General features: G+C 35.4%; 1 protein-coding gene across 2 annotated transcripts in view; it reads right to left on the bottom strand.

Moving 5' to 3' along the window:
• CNOT2 (CCR4-NOT transcription complex subunit 2) overlaps positions 1 to 18,243 on the bottom strand; it is a 91,120-nt gene that overhangs the window by 6,366 nt on the left and 66,511 nt on the right. For both annotated transcript variants that reach the window (XM_074870567.1, XM_074870566.1), the window contains exons 4-14: positions 16,745 to 16,892; positions 15,954 to 16,136; positions 13,089 to 13,168; positions 11,846 to 11,971; positions 9,145 to 9,269; positions 7,405 to 7,525; positions 7,144 to 7,300; positions 3,347 to 3,408; positions 3,201 to 3,250; positions 2,273 to 2,373; positions 1,576 to 1,720 (exon numbers count right to left, since the gene is read on the bottom strand). In XM_074870567.1, coding sequence (XP_074726668.1) covers positions 1,576 to 1,720; positions 2,273 to 2,373; positions 3,201 to 3,250; positions 3,347 to 3,408; positions 7,144 to 7,300; positions 7,405 to 7,525; positions 9,145 to 9,269; positions 11,846 to 11,971; positions 13,089 to 13,168; positions 15,954 to 16,136; positions 16,745 to 16,892 — 1,298 coding nt within the window. The remainder of the gene's footprint in view (positions 1 to 1,575; positions 1,721 to 2,272; positions 2,374 to 3,200; positions 3,251 to 3,346; positions 3,409 to 7,143; positions 7,301 to 7,404; positions 7,526 to 9,144; positions 9,270 to 11,845; positions 11,972 to 13,088; positions 13,169 to 15,953; positions 16,137 to 16,744; positions 16,893 to 18,243) is intronic.

Genomic DNA, 18,243 nt, shown 5'->3' with positions numbered 1-18,243 from the left:
GCTAGGAAGAAATGTAATGCACTTAGAGGGGAGAACACTGAACCTTATGCCCTTTAATTTAAAGCTGATGTTTAAAAACACATCAACAGACATGTAACTATTTAATGTAATATTTCATAATCTCCCAAGTGTATAGACACAACTTGCTCACAGAAGTGAAATGCTTTCTGAGCAAATGATTCGTAAGTTAGGTTCCAGGTGAAGAGATTTCTGATTAAATGAAATGCCTAAGTATGTGGAACCAAAACCATAGTTCCAACACACTGCAGTCAGACCTGTTGAGTTCAAGGCGTCAAGATTCATCTGGTCTGATCTGTTAAGTGTTTTTTAGAGAAAAGCAAGAGTGCTATAATGTATCTACAGAAGGTCTGACATGGAAGTTTCAGGTTTGCTCTTTCATCGAAGAATCTAACATGTTGGTTAAAACTTGAAGCAAAATCGTGCCACATCTGTAACATTTCAGATAACCAAACTTAAGTGGGGAATGAGATTCCTGACAAACTAAGTAACTCAGACTCTAGGTAGGCATAATGGTTGTACGCCTATTGTGTACGTATCTGTTTTTCAGCTCCAGATGAAGCTGAATACATAATTTTGTATGGCAGGCTATTTTCAAAAGAGCCACCTCTTGCCAGGTTAGTGAATGTTAGTAATACTGATTACTCAAGTAGTGTTTTGACATGTATCTACATTAGAAAAATCTTTGCTTTAGTGGGGGAGAAAAATCACAGAAATCATGATACAGCCAGCAAAAGACATCATACAATATAGTCTTAAAAGCTGCAAGCTGGAACTGGAAGTTGGATGGTCTTAAAAGTTGGAAGATACTGAAAATTAATTATCTTTGGGGGAGGGTAGAGAAAATTAAGCACAACTCTATGAATTTCTTCAGCTAACAAGGGTGAACATTACTGACAGTATTCATGGACAGAAAGGAACAAATAGATTAGGAGAAGTGGAAAAGGGAAAGACTGTAGCTTTCTGATTTTTTTAATGCCTCTTGGCCTAGAATACAGAAAACAAGCATCATGAAAATATGCCTCCACCCTAAAAGAAGTGATTTATTTCAAAGTACTCTGATATTCAAACACCGAGCACAGAAGTCCTGCAGTATGCTCAAGGAGAGACAGTACCTGAAAAAACAAAAAAACACTCCCCCCACTCATCCCACCCCCATTTTTAATTCCAAAGTGAGATACGGTAGCTCCCTATTTAATTCTCTAAAGCAAAATAATAAAATATTTGCAAGCACAATTTCTAAAATGTTTTCAATTCTATAATTCTGTACCTGAAAAAAAGCTTTCAATTTTAACAAAACTCATAATAGAAGTTCTACATCCTTGTACCTCCCAAAGAAAACTGGAAATAGAGAGACAGCTCCTCCTTTTCCACAAGCAAGCCAGTGTTTTATGCAATCTTTATTCCCTCACACATCAGAACTTAAGATAACCTACTTAAACAACATGAGGTTAAAAAGTTTGAGATTTTTGGGGAGGAGGTTGGGTTTTACTTTTGTCCTTCTAAAAATACATGGTTGACAGACTTAAAAAAATCTGCACAAGGGAAAAGAGATACCTTAGCTACTTTCCTCCAGTTAAGACAGTCAAAGAAGTAATATGTTCCCCTCTCATACGTATTGGTTTTCATTGTTGGCTCCATTCCGGGTGCCCTGGTGATCCATACTCGTTCTTCTTTGTGGTATCTCCAATCCCGGTTAAATCTTTCATTTTTAGTAGGAAGGAAAAATAATTTTTAGTGTTAGTTATCTGAATTTGACTTAATAAACTAAAATTTTAAGGGTTTCAATCAAAACTGTACAATGCATTCAAAACCAAAACAAAATTTCTAAGACATCGTTATACCTGTGATCTTATACCTCTTCCACACAATTATTACACCTCAAGTTAATAACATATGAAATTTTAAGAAATCTTAGGTTCAAAAAACAAACTCTTTTTATGATTACTGTTTTTCATTTTGTTGAAGATGGATAAGTTAACGTTTAGTAACGACTGGCACCTGACACTTTTTCACAGTGCTCTATAATAACGCAAAATTCATGAGACAGACTTTTGATTTCCACTATATGAATGAAAAAAAAGTACAGAGTGGAACCAAGGTTGGAGGAGTTATTTAAAAAAGGTTTCCAGCTTTAGATTGACTAAGCTTCTGTTTTTAAAATTTGTTGGTTTGTTTTTTTTTTTTTACATCCACTACTTCATTACTGCAATAGATTAAATCATATAAGACTGACAAAATAGTTTGAACGTACAGCTCTACTGCTGCTAATAGCTGTAATACATCTCCTCCATTCATGTAATAGAGATAAAACAGGAGATCTTCTCCATATCGGCCAAGTTTTATTGCAGCCAGCTGCAAAAGATTGAAGAAAATGAGGATGAAAAATCACAATAGATAAATGTTTTAAGACATACTATCCCACTTAAATAACACACGGATACATCCAGTATGTGCTTCCATCCTAAGTGCGTTGCAAATGATACTCTAATATAACAAAAGTAATAATTAAAACAATTTTTTCTTCACTTTTAGTTAACCTTTCCAACTTAAAGGACACAAAAGAAAAATAAACAGAAATAACAAATCGGCAAGATAGAATTTTCTCCCTGTGCCTGTGCATCCTCATCTATTTACATTTTTATTAACAAAACATTTATGTGTATTTGCTCACTTCACACTCTATTAAGTAACATTACTAAAATTTCTTACAATATTTCTCAATGATCCCTCTTACAGAATTACAATAGTTGAAAGAAAATATATCTAACAAAAAAATCCCTATTCATGTAGATATGGAATGCATCAGATAAATGTGAGAATATCTTGAACCACAATTCTGAGCTTACTTCAAGAAAAAATATCTCAATTTAATATGGCATTTGAATATTACAGTATGTGGACTATAAGAAACTTCTGCTTTACATGAAGGGCAAACTCTTAAAAACATAACGTGCTCTTTTGCTAACCATGCCCATTCTCAGTTTCATCTTCCCTTTCTTTTTCTAAGGTGGAATGGGTGCACAATGTGTCCAGTTAGCTGGTTAACACACCACTATTCCTAAAAAGATTGAGGATAGCCATAAAATGCACTTATTTTGAACATTACCTATCTGAAAGAGAATTTAGAAAATTACTGGTAATAAATTAACAAAAAAATACGCACACACACACGTACTCACCTTATCCCTAATGTGAATGTTAGTTAAGTATTCAGATGGAACATGGAAGTCTAAAAAAGAATCGGAATTGATGCAACTATTAAGACATGTAAATGAATATAATTTGCAAATATTAATATTGAATTAAATAGTTATTTCTCTCTTACCTATGTCTTGAGGTCGACAAGGTGATGATGCCCAGGGTGATGCAAATTTGGGATAGAGATTTCTGAAGAAAAAGAAAAAGCACAAATTTATTAAAATTAAAACCAAAACCCAAAGAAACCAAACAAAAAAACTCCATAACCAACCTCACAAACCTAAAAACCATACCCACACAACCAAAATCACTAGCTAGGGTGAGAAGGGAGAAGAGAAGAAAATTTCCAGCCCACTTTCCTAAAAGCTACTCTCTTTTAGTTTTTTTTAATATGCTGAGTAAGATTGCATTTAAACTGCCATGGGAATCCACAGGGTCAGGATTTCCCTTTCAATCTATCATTCCTTCAACTTAAATGCCAGGGATCCCAATCCTCTTCAGGGATACAATTTTACATGGGGTTTCACTTTGTGTAGGAACAGCTGCCACAAGCCTGGTGGGTTCCGATTCATTAGCCTATGATTTAAAAGGTGAGGAAAAGCTTATACTGGTAGATACTTTTTTTTTTTTTTATACTAACAGTGAAGATTTTACTCTTCTTCTAAACTTCAGTGACAACAAATAAGTTGTCCCAGCACAACATGAACATAAGTTTATTATGATTTAGTACTTTTCTTTCATATAGTTTGCTCTATATTTGAAAAAAAAAAAATGGAGCCGTTAGTTTAATAAAAGAGAAAATGATGAACCTTCCAACTCTGCTACAATGACTGATGTAATGAGGAATGAGTTTTCTAATTAACAGGTAAAGAAGTGAAAAAAAGTACTGAGCAAAATGTATTTTTGGCAGGTAGCTACAGCCTGCTTTTAATTATTCATGATAGCGTGCTATTGTGGCAAGTTTTGTAAATTAAACTTGAGTATAGTACACCCTATCAAATCCTTGCTTCCGTCTTGCCAAAGGCCTGATAATTACTATAAAAAAATACTGAAAACCTACCAGATGACCTGAACACAACCAACTCCCAGCTGAGCTATATGGGCCAAAAACTACACTGATCAAGTGGTGTCAGTCTTATTCTAGGCTAACTAATCTTACTGTTAGCAAAAACTTATGCTTTAGAGCCTGAAGGAAGATTTCAGTGGCAAAACCTGCAGATGTTGAAAACAACAAAACCATTCCTTCTGCTGAAAGCATAGACAGACATTGCCCCAAGAAGAGGAGTGTCACGCATGCCCTAGAGGTTTGGTTTCCTAGGGCAAAAATCCAGGATTTTACAGACTCACACTGCATATCTGTATGCAGTACAAACTGAAGAGTTTGTGCACAGTGTTCCCTCTATGATACAAATAAAATGCTACTAATTTAATATTTTTCAAGGAGGTATTGGACAGCCTACAATCTATTTGATGAATATTTCAGAAAGCTTCAGAACTTGAACAAACAGCTACATAACCTCTAAAGAATTAAGTATTTTTTTTCATTTTTGTTTATGTAGAATTTTAAGTTATCCAAAGGAATTATAAGCATATTTCTTAAGGAAATACAGGACTGTGCAGGCAATACATAATCATTCTTTCAACAACCAAAATAATCTTAACCTACCTGCACAGAAAATCTATATAAAACCAGGAGTTAGAAGGGTTAATTCAAACCATTAGAGATATATACTGAATTCTAAAATTTTGTTTCTAAAAGCACATTTATTGTGCAAAGTGTTTAAGTGAGGCAGGTATTTTTACGATCAGAAGCAGAAAATTTTGGCTTTCCATGTGTGAAATGCTTTGAGTTTTTCAAATGACAAATCATAAAGCAAGCAAAGGATGTTTAACATAAGGCAAGATGGCAGGCCAGACACTGGGGACTGTACAGGCTGTTTGCAAAGCTTTTCTGTATTATAAAATAAAACCAACTTTATGATACAGAACTGCCTGGATTAAATATTAACCCTATCCCCTCCATCCAAGACCCTAAATACCCTACATAAAATAAATATTAAAAATATTAAAAATCCAGCTATTTACAGCACAGTTGCTAAGGAACAACAGCAGCACACTAGGTATATATACTGTTCATGCACAAATACAAATAATTTGGATGCTGTTTTCAGGAGCTGCATAACACAGCTACAAGTCATCACAGCATCAAAGTATGCTTAGTATTCCTTTGCAGTGAGGTACTGTGTAAACCTATGAGGTTTTATGTACACTTTCCAATAGCTATGTTAAGCTTAAGCTTTATGTTAGTCATTAAAACTAAAGAATAACATCGAATAAAATATGAAATAGTATCACCAGAAGTAGTATCACTATTCCTGTTCTGCATGTCAACACCTAGAGAAAGTAGCTGTATAACCAAATGACATAACCAGATTCTACCTGCATCTGGAAAGAACTCAAGAATTTAGATACAGATGTACTTGAAATTATTTCAATGAGCAAAGATGTTCTACTTTCATCTGATCAGCCTCAAGTTAAGTTTGAGTAATCCGTACTAAGAACAGTAAGTTATTTAAGTATTGTGTAGATCCAGAAGACTGGTCTCCCAGTCAGTGCTGTAAACTCTGGAACTACCAAGGAAAAGCAGCAACCCATGGCCAGTATAGCTGTTTTTTATGTTATGGGAGAAGGGGATGGAAGTGGGGAAACTACTCGATTCAAGGGAGAAGTGACCTGTGAAACTAACACTACATGTGGAGAAGATACTACGTTAAGGCAACACATTCTGCAAATAACTACACACAACTGACTTTGAATGATCACTCTGAAATATTTATAGAAGTGCCAATGGCATAACTACTTGACTAGGTTTTGATGCAAGCTCTATAGAAGGAATTTCTGGAAATGGCAATTTCTAAAAAGTTAGATCTCTAGAAGAAAAACCCTATAAATTAATGACAATTATTTCAAGACAGAAAAATCAGGAGCTATTTTTCCTGTGCCTTCCCTCTCATCTCGATATCCATATTCATCAATCTTCTCTGATTATATGCAGCTCCATATAAATTTGTGAACCCTGAAAACTGTGTGTAGGCTGTTTGGTCTTTGTTTTGTTAATATATGATGTGCAAAACTTAAAATACATATACTACTCTGTCAATAAGGCTAACACTATGTAAATCTCTGCTGAAACAAAATGATGGGAGATTCTCAGCTGAAAGTCAGAGTACTAGAAATTAAATTTCTCTCACAGTTACAGTCATCTAGAAGATACTGATTTTATCCAAACTGATCTAGATTCCTCCTGTAACTAGTGGAGAAAGACAGGCACACCCTGGGCTGGTGATTCATCTCACTTATCTTAAGCAGTTATCTTACCATTAGTGCAGTCCCTAACTGCTTTTCTCCCCACTGCCTCTACAGGAAGCCTAGATGACTAAACTTAGGTGAACTGAAAAGCTAAAAGTTAACTATAAAATTACATTTTCATTTAAATTAATCTTTGGTGCCGGGTAATGCTGCAGTTGCTCTGTTCGTTATTACACTAATATAATTTGAATTTATCCCCCAAACTGCTGAGAATTAAGTGTAAATATCCTCAAGGAGTATTATTATTTGAAAAATAATGTATACATGAAATTTATTAACAATACACTGTCAATTCCTTGAAGAAAGTCCTAAAGAAGTTAGGAGAATAAGCAAAGCCACTGGGTTTATTGAAAGCTTGCAAAACAAGATCTCAGTACGCCTCAAAGCACAATTCTCTTGCTTATGAAAATTTTGTTTTACTGTCATTACATTTTCAAATTTTATTTGGCAAAATATCTTGTGGGTTTGATAGCCATGTGAGCTACGTAAGCCTATTACAAATGACAGCATATTAAACCAAAACTGAAGACAGTACTAAAAAAAACAGAAACTTACTCAGGAGAGTTGAGATTGAGACCTAGTGTTGTTAAATCACTTCCTAATGCAAGATGTACCATTCCTGGATCTGTCTCTGCTGCCCTGATGAATGTTAACAAGCCAATCATCCCAAACTGGTCCGTCACCATCCCTTGAGGAATGTTGGTAACCCGACCTGGTCAAGAAGAACAAATTAATTTTCTCCTTTCAAGAAGTGGAGAAATCAACACTAAATCACTGTCAAAACTTTTAAAGAAGAAAAAGTGGAATTACACATACCATCAGGTAACACCTGGATCCCTTTTTTCTGCTGGTTGTTGTTTTGCGTAGTTGAACTTTTATCTCCAGGAAACTTGGGCCCATCTGTGCTGGATGATGTTTTGCCTGATGTACTCAAATTCTATTAAAAATAATTTGCAGAGTTGGTATGATGGAAACAAACTGAAATGGATAAACTTGTTGACCATATCTTTCAGTCAAACACTCTAAACCAGTATGTCAAGTCACTCATAAATTAGGCACTAAAATGGAACCAAGCTGAAGCTCCTGAGTTCTATTGACAAACTGCATGCAATATTTACCTCTTCCTAAAGTAAACCTTTATATATAAAGATCATTAATAGCTCTTATTGTATGACACATATATATATCTATAAAAGTCATACAATAAGAGCTATTAATGAGCCAACAGCTTGCAGTCTAAAAGGATAAGAAAGTCTTTTACACCTGAGTTTGCATACACAATAGATATCCCCAGTGTCTGTGACTAGAGGATATTCTGGACTACTCGTATCATATATTTTTCTCATACAGTCTTGCTCCTGCGTAACACTCCATGATGTAGCAACAGATAACAACTCAAGCCAACTTCAGGTGTAAGCAACATATAGTTGCCACATTTGCAACTATTAGGAAAGAGATGTAAACACTATGTCTGGCAAGAAAACTGTGACTGTGCTCCAGGAGAGCATATACTGACATAAGGTATCCTCCATAACTATTACTTGTTTTAAAGAATAATAAAGAGTAAGAAGTCTGCAGTAACACAGTGTAATCACATTTATTCCTTCCTTCTTTACTGTATTCCATGCTAACTTATCGGAACGTTTTCCACATGATAAACCTGGTCATAGCATTTAGGGGCTAGGCTTCCCCCATCCCTTTTTTGAACAATTACATTTTTCAGTTTTCACGTGAGTTTGCAGTCACATCTACTACTTACTCATCGGTATTTATGCCACCCTGATTAACATTTTTTGCAGTTATAAGTAAAAAAAACCCCTAAGAACTAGAACATTTTGTCAAATACTGTTCTCTGCTATCCAAGTTTTATTCACTTTTCATTTGGAATAAATAAGCAATTATTACAAATCTTTCAGAGTAAACAATGAAAAAGACTCCACAAAGTTATGATCGAAGCTATATATCTAATGCATGATAATTACAACAATACTTAAGGTAAGATGTACCCACCAGTCTACATTATACCCATGAATGCAACAGTCTCTATTAAAAGAGCCTGTTCCTGTGATTTCATTTCCTCATCAAAAATTTTACCTTGAAGTGATATTGCACCACCTAACTTTTAAAGGATTTGACAGCTTGGAAGAAAGATGTTGTAAGTTGTAAATTGCTACTACTGAGAGGCATCAACAGCAAAAAATGAGCTGGAATTGGTAGAAAAAGAAATTATGAATTGCCAAACTTGAAAAATATGTATCAATTCCCAAAAATAAATTTTGAGGTGTTCCTGCAAGTTCCTCCCTGGCCCTCCCCCAAATATGAAAGGATCACATAAGTCATAGGAAATTAAGAAAGCAAGGTCATGGTGACCAAAAACTTCCTGAGAAATTCTGCTTACATAGTTATATATGAAATGCTGCTTATGCAAAATTTCTCGTTAATTTCAAGGGGCAAATTTGAAAAATTTTATATTACAAATATAGTCACTGCCCATTTTAAAATATAATCAAAAGTAGTATGAACACTCAAAAGAAAAAAGATTTAAGGTTTACTTACAGATTTATTGTCATCGTTACTCGATGTTGGGTCTTTGTAGCTGGAGCCTGGTAATGCTGGAAAATCTTCATTGTGTATTGAAAAGTCCTGGGACTGCTCACTTGCTGGTTTTGTTACCATTCCAACTATCATCAAAATGAAAGCAGGAATAACATTAAACAACTGCTAAGTAAAGAATTTTCTTCTGTTGATCTTGCTTACTGCCCTTTTTCACTATGTGCAAGCTGTACAGCAGAAATGACTTTCAGAAAACCAGGTAAACCAAAACAAAGCATATCCATTTAAAACATCCACGCATATTAGACTAAAGCCTCTTAAATAAGTGTGAGCTGAGAAACACTCTGGGTTAAAATCATAAGACACATCCACTGCTTTAAGAATGAAGCCCAGTACTTTTACCAGGAACAGCACCTGTTTTGCACATCTAAATGACCAAATAATCTTTACAGGCATTATTAAAGCGGTATTTAAGGAAATCCACTGATGAAGGAAGGATGTACTGCTTTTAAGATTATAATACATTTTTCCTCCATCCCCTAATTGCATGAAGAATTTCTTAGCATAATCTCTCTAGAAGCACGTATTCTTAAAAGGATGCCCAGCTAACTTGCAACAGACCATATCACCAATGAAATACTTGCCTGTGACATAAGAACGACTCCTACTTTCAGTATGAAAACTGAAAGCATTTAGCCTGCAACTCTCAGTGCTCTGACCCTAATTTAAAAAAAGTAGGCCAGTCACATTGGAACATGGATTCCGACTACGGAAAAGCAACATTCTTTTTTTTTTTTTAATGCCAGTTAAAAAAAAAAAATCCCAAACAAAAGAAACAAACAAAAAACAAAAAAACCCCCAAACAACCAAAGAAAAGCCCCCACATCACACACCCAAGGACAAATATTCTTTGCTGAGGGACAGAAAAGTAATACAGTGATTTGACTGCAACCAACACTGCATTAGAGGAAGAGAAGACAGAAGGAAGTCTAGGGACTATTTTTCAAAGATTCTTAATAGATGTATAGGATCCAAAATGGTTCAGTAGATGACTACATATTACTTTCTCTAGTATTCTGAAGTTAGAGATCAAAGTTCCTTTATTTAAGAAAAAAATCCCACTAAGTTAATCTTGTTTCTGCTGTTCACCCTTTTAATCCAGAGTTATTACAGTTTCTTCCACTGGATGAGTAAAACTGATAATGAATTAACTGTGTTGCATATTAGACAGAATGCATATTCTCATTCTATCTAAAAGTTTTTTGAAGTCTAATTTTCCTGAATAAGCTAAGCACAAAGAAAGTACATCTCTGCTCAGTTTCAAACCTTCTTTTTCTTGACCACAACCAAAAAGCACTCTCCACTTTTTGTTGCTGGGAGACAGTGTCCAGTGCATCTCATATCCCCATTTCTTGATTGTTTCTACCACCATACCCATCCCCTGCATTAAGCAGTTGCTCAAGATAACTCTTCAGACAGAGAAATTTATTTCCTAGTTCACCACACAGCGTGTGAACGGCTATGCTAGCACCAAAATGGGGAAATGGTGTAAGCACAGGAGCAATTACAGATTTTTCATGCAGCAGTGCTGCTCAATGTTGAACTCCAGCTCCATGCTGGTACACCTGTGTGGATCTCCTTCTTATCTTCTATCAATCTTCCATGTAATGGCTTCTTTTTCAGAGACAGACAAAAGATCACGTAAACCACAAGCTGTAATAGCTTTCCACACTCAGTGTGACTTTTCAGTGTCTTTATTTGCAGAAGTGACTTCTCCCTGTGTTTAGGAGCACTTCAGTTTAACTTGTTTAGCTCTTTCTCACAGCTATCTTAAGCAGAGGGCCCTGGTTACGCCCAGTCCATGAGGCTATATTCTCCTGATAATGCGGTCTGTATTATTTCTCTCCAATTAGAGTTGGAGATATCTCTGAAAAACACTAACTTTTATAGTTAGAAAACACTGGGTTATTTTTGGTTGGAAGTTTGACAAGTGTCATAAAAATAACTTTAGGTTATAAAAACAACTTTTCAGAGTAGCTGATGCAACATGCATGATAAAATCTACTAAAGCAGTAACAAAAAAAAAGTATTGTGCCTCACGCTAAGCTTACCTGAATTTTTTCCAGACCCAAATAATAAGATTTGTATCCACCTTAAAGTTTTTCCTTTTATTATTTTTTGAGCTGTTCAGCAAGAATTATGTAAGACACAGACTTGGAATCTAACTGATAATAGTTGATGCTTACAGGTTAATTTTTGAATCATAAGAGTGACAGTGAAGGGTACTACAGCAAGTACTGCCAATAAACAGAGAAAATATACAATATGTTTACAGCTGCTGACTTTTTACACAGTAACACCTCTAGTAGTCAAATATTATTTCTAAAATTTACTTCTCAGACCTTGACAGTTCTTGTATACACAAAATTTCTAGAGTGAGCAGCTTCAGAGTAATCATACTATCCAGACTGAAAACTCCAACAACCTCTACTGACAGTGAAACTAAAGCAGATGAGTTCTACTACTTACAGAAGCCTGAGGGGAATCTCCAATCACAGACATATTATTTATTTCTAACAATTGAGACTTAGGAGCTCAAGTATCCGGCATTTTTGAAAAGACTACCTATTGTCTTATAAACAGCCAAAGGTGAATCAAGCAAATACCAATTTCATTCAAAGAGCTTTCAAAAGTATAGTCTTACCATAGGGTGCCCTTCCAGCTAAAGGGTTTATTAATGGAGTTGGATTGCCACTTCCTTCCCTTCTGTTTCTGTCTGCTAGTGCTGGAAAATCTGAGAGGTCCAGTCCTGTCACATTTTCACTTCCATCTACAATAAAAAGAGATATTTTAAATTCCCTTCTGTTTTTCACTCAAAGACTTCATTATGTGCAAGATAAATGTAGGATATATTTTCTTTCTTCAAGTTATCTTTTTACTCTTACTATAATTATTACAAATAACTACAGCCTCTGTGTTATGCAACTAGCCTAAAGAGCATCACGATGTTTGGGGTTTGTTTTTAAACAAGAGTTAGTCAACAGCATTTAGTAATGAGGTCTACTCATTTTGAATTAAAGACTGCACACATAAAACATGGGCAGACCATCAAAATTACAGTACTAGGATAGGTAGCCTGCTTAAAATTTAAGGAGCTATCAAGCAGAAATTTGAGACACCCATATTAGCAGGAGTATCAAGGATCTCCTTTGTCCTTAGATAAGGTAGGATAAAGCTGAAGCAGTGTAGAGCAAATGCAGTGCAAGTTACATGGGAACATTTTTTGATTTGCAGCAGGAAATACTACATAGGTGAGGTCAGAATTGCGGCTCTATAAAGATGTCACAAGGTCCTAGGGGATGCCCAAACCCTTCCACTCTGATGTCACCAGCACCTCAACTTGCTTCATATACATGGCCACCTACAGAAACGTCAGCATGGACAAACCTAAAGCATTTATGCACAAAGATATTTTCCTCTATCTAGTTCATTAAAATTCAGGTGAAGAAGTAATTCCCAGAGAAAAAAAATCACAACTGATTGAAAGGATCCCATTATAAACCAAATGTTCAAAAGGAGTTTGAGATTTCAAAAACTGCTTTGCCACTGTCTTTACCCTATATAATGTGGTAATAGAAAACACATAATTTTTTTCTTCTCTGATTCCCTTTTAAATTCCATAAACTATTTTGCATTTCTAACCAACTAGGTGTAATCTATAGTCTTATGATATACAGCTAGTATTCCACAGAATACTTTGTCTTCTCCACTGTTATGAAGTAGTAACAGTTTCACAGCACCACTCTTGGAGCAGCACTTCCATGGAATAACTGAAAATTATAACAAAGTTGCACTCCAACAGAACCAAGTATTTTCAATTAGACTTATTTAGTCCAAAGAATCTCTCTACTGTACTTTAAGATTGATATTAATCAGAGTAAACTCACCTGTTCCATTAAAAATGTTACTTGATAAGGAGTTATTCATTCCAAATGCCTGATTTCTGTTCATCCCAAATCCAGACATACTGTGAAAAAAATCCAGGAAGTCAGACAAAAGGGTACATATACTTTGTAATTTCCAGTGTTATTAAGAGGCAAAGACACTTAAATTATTTCACACGTAAGCAACCCACATTAAAACTCAGTTTTTATTTTCCTTTATGATTCTGAAAACTCAGCAGCAGCAGCAGGCACTGCTCAATCAAGACAGCTGGAATGACTTCAAAATAACTTAGTTTTTTTAATAGTCACTGTGTCTTAAGACATCTGTCAACCACCAAGTTATGACAAATATGATCATTACTCAATAATTTCATATAGAAAAATGAAGCAGCAGTAAATGCAACAGTGAAAAGTCAGACTGCAATCCATTCATTTTTAGGTGGGAAGATGGATCATGGAAGTGATCAAGTTTGTCATGACTCAGCTATAAGCTGAACAGTTATGGTGTGCAATCATCACCATGTACATATGGCACCATTACAAGCATAGGGATGGTCTCTGCCACACAAGGACACCAGCTAAATTAAAGTTTCATATAGTCAGGCAAAAATGTTTGAAGACATCTAAATATCATATAGGACTACTGTGGTTGAAAAGACACCTTCACAAATGATCTGCTTCATTCTGTGTGAGCTGGAGATGTTGAGAAGCCCAAAGGTAGGCCCTAGCTGAGCAAAATTCTGAATTTCTGTCCTGTGGGAAATCACAACATTCATTTTTCCCCTGTAACAGGTTGGAAATTGATGCTTTAGAAGTTTCTGTAAATAAACATGTCAAACATTTTCCTAGTGGAAATTTCACCTACACAGACTTTTTCCACAGTTACAAATCTGAAGCATTTCATTCCAATTTGAAATAGCCTTAAACGCTTCATTTTGGATTGAGACATCAAGGGCACAGTTAGCAAAGACTGGTCCTGTCCCACTTTGCTTCCCCAAGGTGGAGTATTTGGAAGACATCCAGACCTTTGACACATCTGAAGAGACACATTCCTGGTATCCTCTATGAATTCTAGACCTGGTGAGAGCACTAACAGGAGACAATTCGATCTTGAAGGCATATAATCTAGCCTGATGACAGACAGTATTTCTCATGCAAGGGTTTTTTTGTTTGCTTTTAAAGTAATTAGAAACAACCACGTTAAGAATTTCAGGGATAAAAAAGGGATTAGGCCACAAAATGTGTCCTTCTCTACAACTATTTGTAACCTGTTTTACCAATGTAAGTAAGAAAGGGAAAGTGAAGTATTTTTTATATTCAAAAACCTAAAAACTTTCATTGCTCCAACTAAGGCAACCATTCAGAAAACACTCCTTGGAACTCACATAATTCATGCATTTGCCAAGGAAACGCCATAAATTTCTTTTTCCAAGTATGATTTCAAAATTTTGTTAAATATATCCATTAACAGTTGGATATGTACTACTATACATTTGTTAGGCTAATAAACTATGGAACAAGAACTTGTCATTGTTCCAGTCATATTTCCTTCTCAACTTGTAAAAATTGTAGCTTCTTGAAAATGAGATATACAACGCAAACAGTGAAAGATGAAGATTTTAATTCAAATGCTCCTACAGACAGGGATTTTATTATCTACCCCTACAGCTGAATGACAGTTAAACAAGTACTTTCTATACCTATACCAATCTCCAAAATCATTGTCCTCTGCATGTAGAGTTTTTAAGTATACTATTTCATCCTTTTGTGATGCTCAAGATTTTATATTTTGAAGTATTTTTGAAACATCTTTTTAAATTAGCATCTCCTTTACTTGCCACTATACATCACAGGAAAGAAAAGACAAATTCTAGGTAATTAGAGGCAAGACACAAAGTCTTCTCACAAACATAAATCGCTACTACCAATTCTCTATTGCTGCAATTGAGAAAAGCATTTTTATGCCTGTATCAGTGTGAAACTACAGAACTAAACAGTCTGACCAAGATTCAGATAACCATGACATTAGTTTTTACCTTCCTTTATCCATTTTGTAAAATACTAGTTTGGGTTAGAGGTGGCACCTGAGTACCATGAGCTTGTTTGTGCTCCGTGTAAAGGCAGTACCCTAAGGAAGGGCCTGAAGGGCGAAAAAGGACGAAGCTGGGAGCACAGAGATCATGAAGTTGTGGAATGAAGCCTGGAAAGCAGTAAGCTGTGCAAAGCTGTGACACATTAAATAATTAGAATCAACACACTTTTTACTACAAGTTTATCAGTATGAACTAAGCATAAACACAGAACCAAAACACAGTTAAAGCTTAATGATTTATGATGTTAGAATCTTGCCCAGAGTTAGAAAAAGAACAGAAGTGATTGAGAAGCTTTTGACATCCAAATGAGCACCAGATCCTTAAATGAATGGCATACCACTGTTCTGTGTATTATTCCAGAATTTAAAAAAGTAAAATACTAGGTCCCTACTGTGTCTGAATCAGTTAACAATTCTTCCAGAATAACTATTGTGTTTTTAAATCTTGCCTTACTTCTTCCCAAACTCATTGATGAACAGCCTTAAAATGGATGTATAGACCCAAAAATCAAGACATGTTTCAAAAACAAACTTGGGAACACATGAGAAACATCACCTGTTTTAAAGCAGCAGCAGTAGAAATTCAATAGTCAGAAAGAGAATATATCTTAAAGGCTTGTGTGAATATTAAAAGCAGCTTCAAAGTTTACTGCCAGGAGACAAGAACACAGGAAGCAGCTTTCGAGCTTTATTCTAATGGATGAAAATTAGATTTCCAGAGCAGCATTTAATCACATCCATGGCTGTACAGGGATGGTCCAACTAAACAGCCTTACCTGTTCACAGTAAAAGGTTGTCGAGAGGGTTGCTGCTTTGGCATACATATTATGCTTGGAGAGCTTCTGTTGGGGCTGCCTAACCCTGAACTGCTCATGCTGTTTGTCCTGCTGGGAATTCCAATGCCCTGACCAACCTGGGAGTGGTTCATCATATTCCTAGGATTCATAGGCAATATCCCCCTGAAAGAGAAAAATCATCCACAGAGATGAATCTGTACAATAGTATTTGGTTACTCATTTAGATTACTAACATAGGATGGACTCTGGCAACTTAATTTGTGCTTAGCGTCAATACAGCATGTTTGGATTACTCTCTATAATTAATGTAGTTTTGGATTTCTTCAGAAATACCAGGTGACCCATTACATACTAATCAAGTCCTTGGTCAGGTTTAGATAAATACTTAAGTATTATGCACTTGAAAAGGTGTTGCAGCTCTTTTTTTAATGAGCACCTCAGACCTACTACCTTACTCTACAGCGTATGATATCCATACAAAAACTTTAACTGTACATTTACCAGAACAATCAAAAAACAACCTCTTACATTCTGAAGCAGAATTTGCCAGTAATTTCTCCTTTATGTACAAAAATTCAAATACTGTCTTACAGAAAGCCCTTACTGTTTTACAGTATTATTTCCCTAACACAGGCAGTGGTCAAGAGAAACTACTTTTCGTCTTTTTTAACTAATCAGACTGTAAAGTAGTTGAGGCAAAATATGCAGAACATTTAACAAGAGCTCTGCAGAAAGACACAATCGCAGAAATATTGGCTATCAATAAATACCTGCTCGGAGATGGAGGCGTGTGAAGTGACATTGTTGGTACCCCTGTTGTTGGCGTTACGTGGCTCGGTAACTGAGTGCCTTGTGATAAGCTGCGATTTAACTGAGGGGTATTGTTGCTCATTCCCCTCATTGGAAGGCCTAGTGCACCTATTGAAAAAAAATTCAGAGGGGTGGAGATATAGAGCAATCAGGAACAAAGTCTTCTCCATCAGATGTAGATGGAAACAATTTATGCTGACAACCTACAAAATGTGTAAAAATTAAGTCCTTGTTTGCATAGTAGAAGCCCAATTATCTCAAATTTAGCCCCATTTCTGTTAAACTTTAGAAAGGCTCTTTAAGGAACTTCTGTATTTGAGTCACTAACAAAATTTTGTTTCCTTTGAGATGTATACTTAGAGAAAGGGTTCAGTTTTGAGTTTTTTGATGAGGACATGAAATTCTACAAATTATCTCAAAAAAGGCAGCATTTTGAGAAAATTAGTAACTGCACTCAAGAAATACATTACTTCTGAATAAACTGGTAGATATATTTGGCCAGTATTTAGAACACTGATTTGTCAAAAATTAGGCAAACCTTTAATAAAAAAAGTAATTTATGAATATTTAGTTAACAATTACATTGCTTTCAGGACAACTAAAGCAACATTTTAGGCCAGTTCTCTGCAAAGTTTAAGTTGCTTCTTTTTGATAACAGAACTTCAGTGTCCACAATCAAGTCAATCTTTTGAGGAAAGAAAGAAAGCAGAATTTTAACTGCCCTCTATTAGCATTTAAAAATATACAGAAGATTTTTAACATTATGATGAAAATATTTTTTACACAAACAACTGGGTGTGACAGAATAAAGTAAGCACTTCAGTGAGGTAAAAAAAGAAATTGCTTTAACTCAGAACAGCTAAAGATAACCAGTTGCTGCACTGGCTCAAAATGTCCAAAAACTTTATGAAGTTTCTCATCATTCTCACATCACTTTTCTGTGCTTATGAAGTTTCGGAATGATGTTCGAAGGCAAGAAAAAGTAATTTAGTGCAACATATCAATAGAAACAAACTTAGCATATAAAACGCGATAGCTGTAAGTAACAGTCCCTATTGCTTTGGCATCAGGCTGCTGAGGTAGACTCACATAACTCAGAACCTTATCTTGCAGACCAAACAAATGAAAAATTATCATGAATCAGCACTCTCCCATGGTAGATCACCCCAGCAGAAGAGCTGAACATGCCAGTGTATAATGTGATCAAATACTAAGAATGTAAAGAAAGGATATAGCGTATGCTCAGGTTATTATCATGGACAAGATCTGAAGAAACCTCCCAGTCATTTAGCGCTGTCACTTTAAGAACTGCTGTCTGTCCATGACCTACCCTACAATTTGCAATCCAAGAAGTTTGCAGTAACACTCAAAGTTTTGATAACACTCAAATTTATCTCTATACATTCAGATTGAGAAGTAGTGTGACTTGCTATAACAAGCCTCCTAAGACTTCATTAAA

The sequence above is a fragment of the Strix uralensis genome, chromosome 5 (assembly GCF_047716275.1).
Source record: "Strix uralensis isolate ZFMK-TIS-50842 chromosome 5, bStrUra1, whole genome shotgun sequence".
NCBI lineage: Eukaryota > Metazoa > Chordata > Aves > Strigiformes > Strigidae > Strix > Strix uralensis.
The sequence above is the reverse complement of the archived record's forward strand: the minus strand, read 5'-3'. Positions and strand labels throughout refer to the sequence as shown.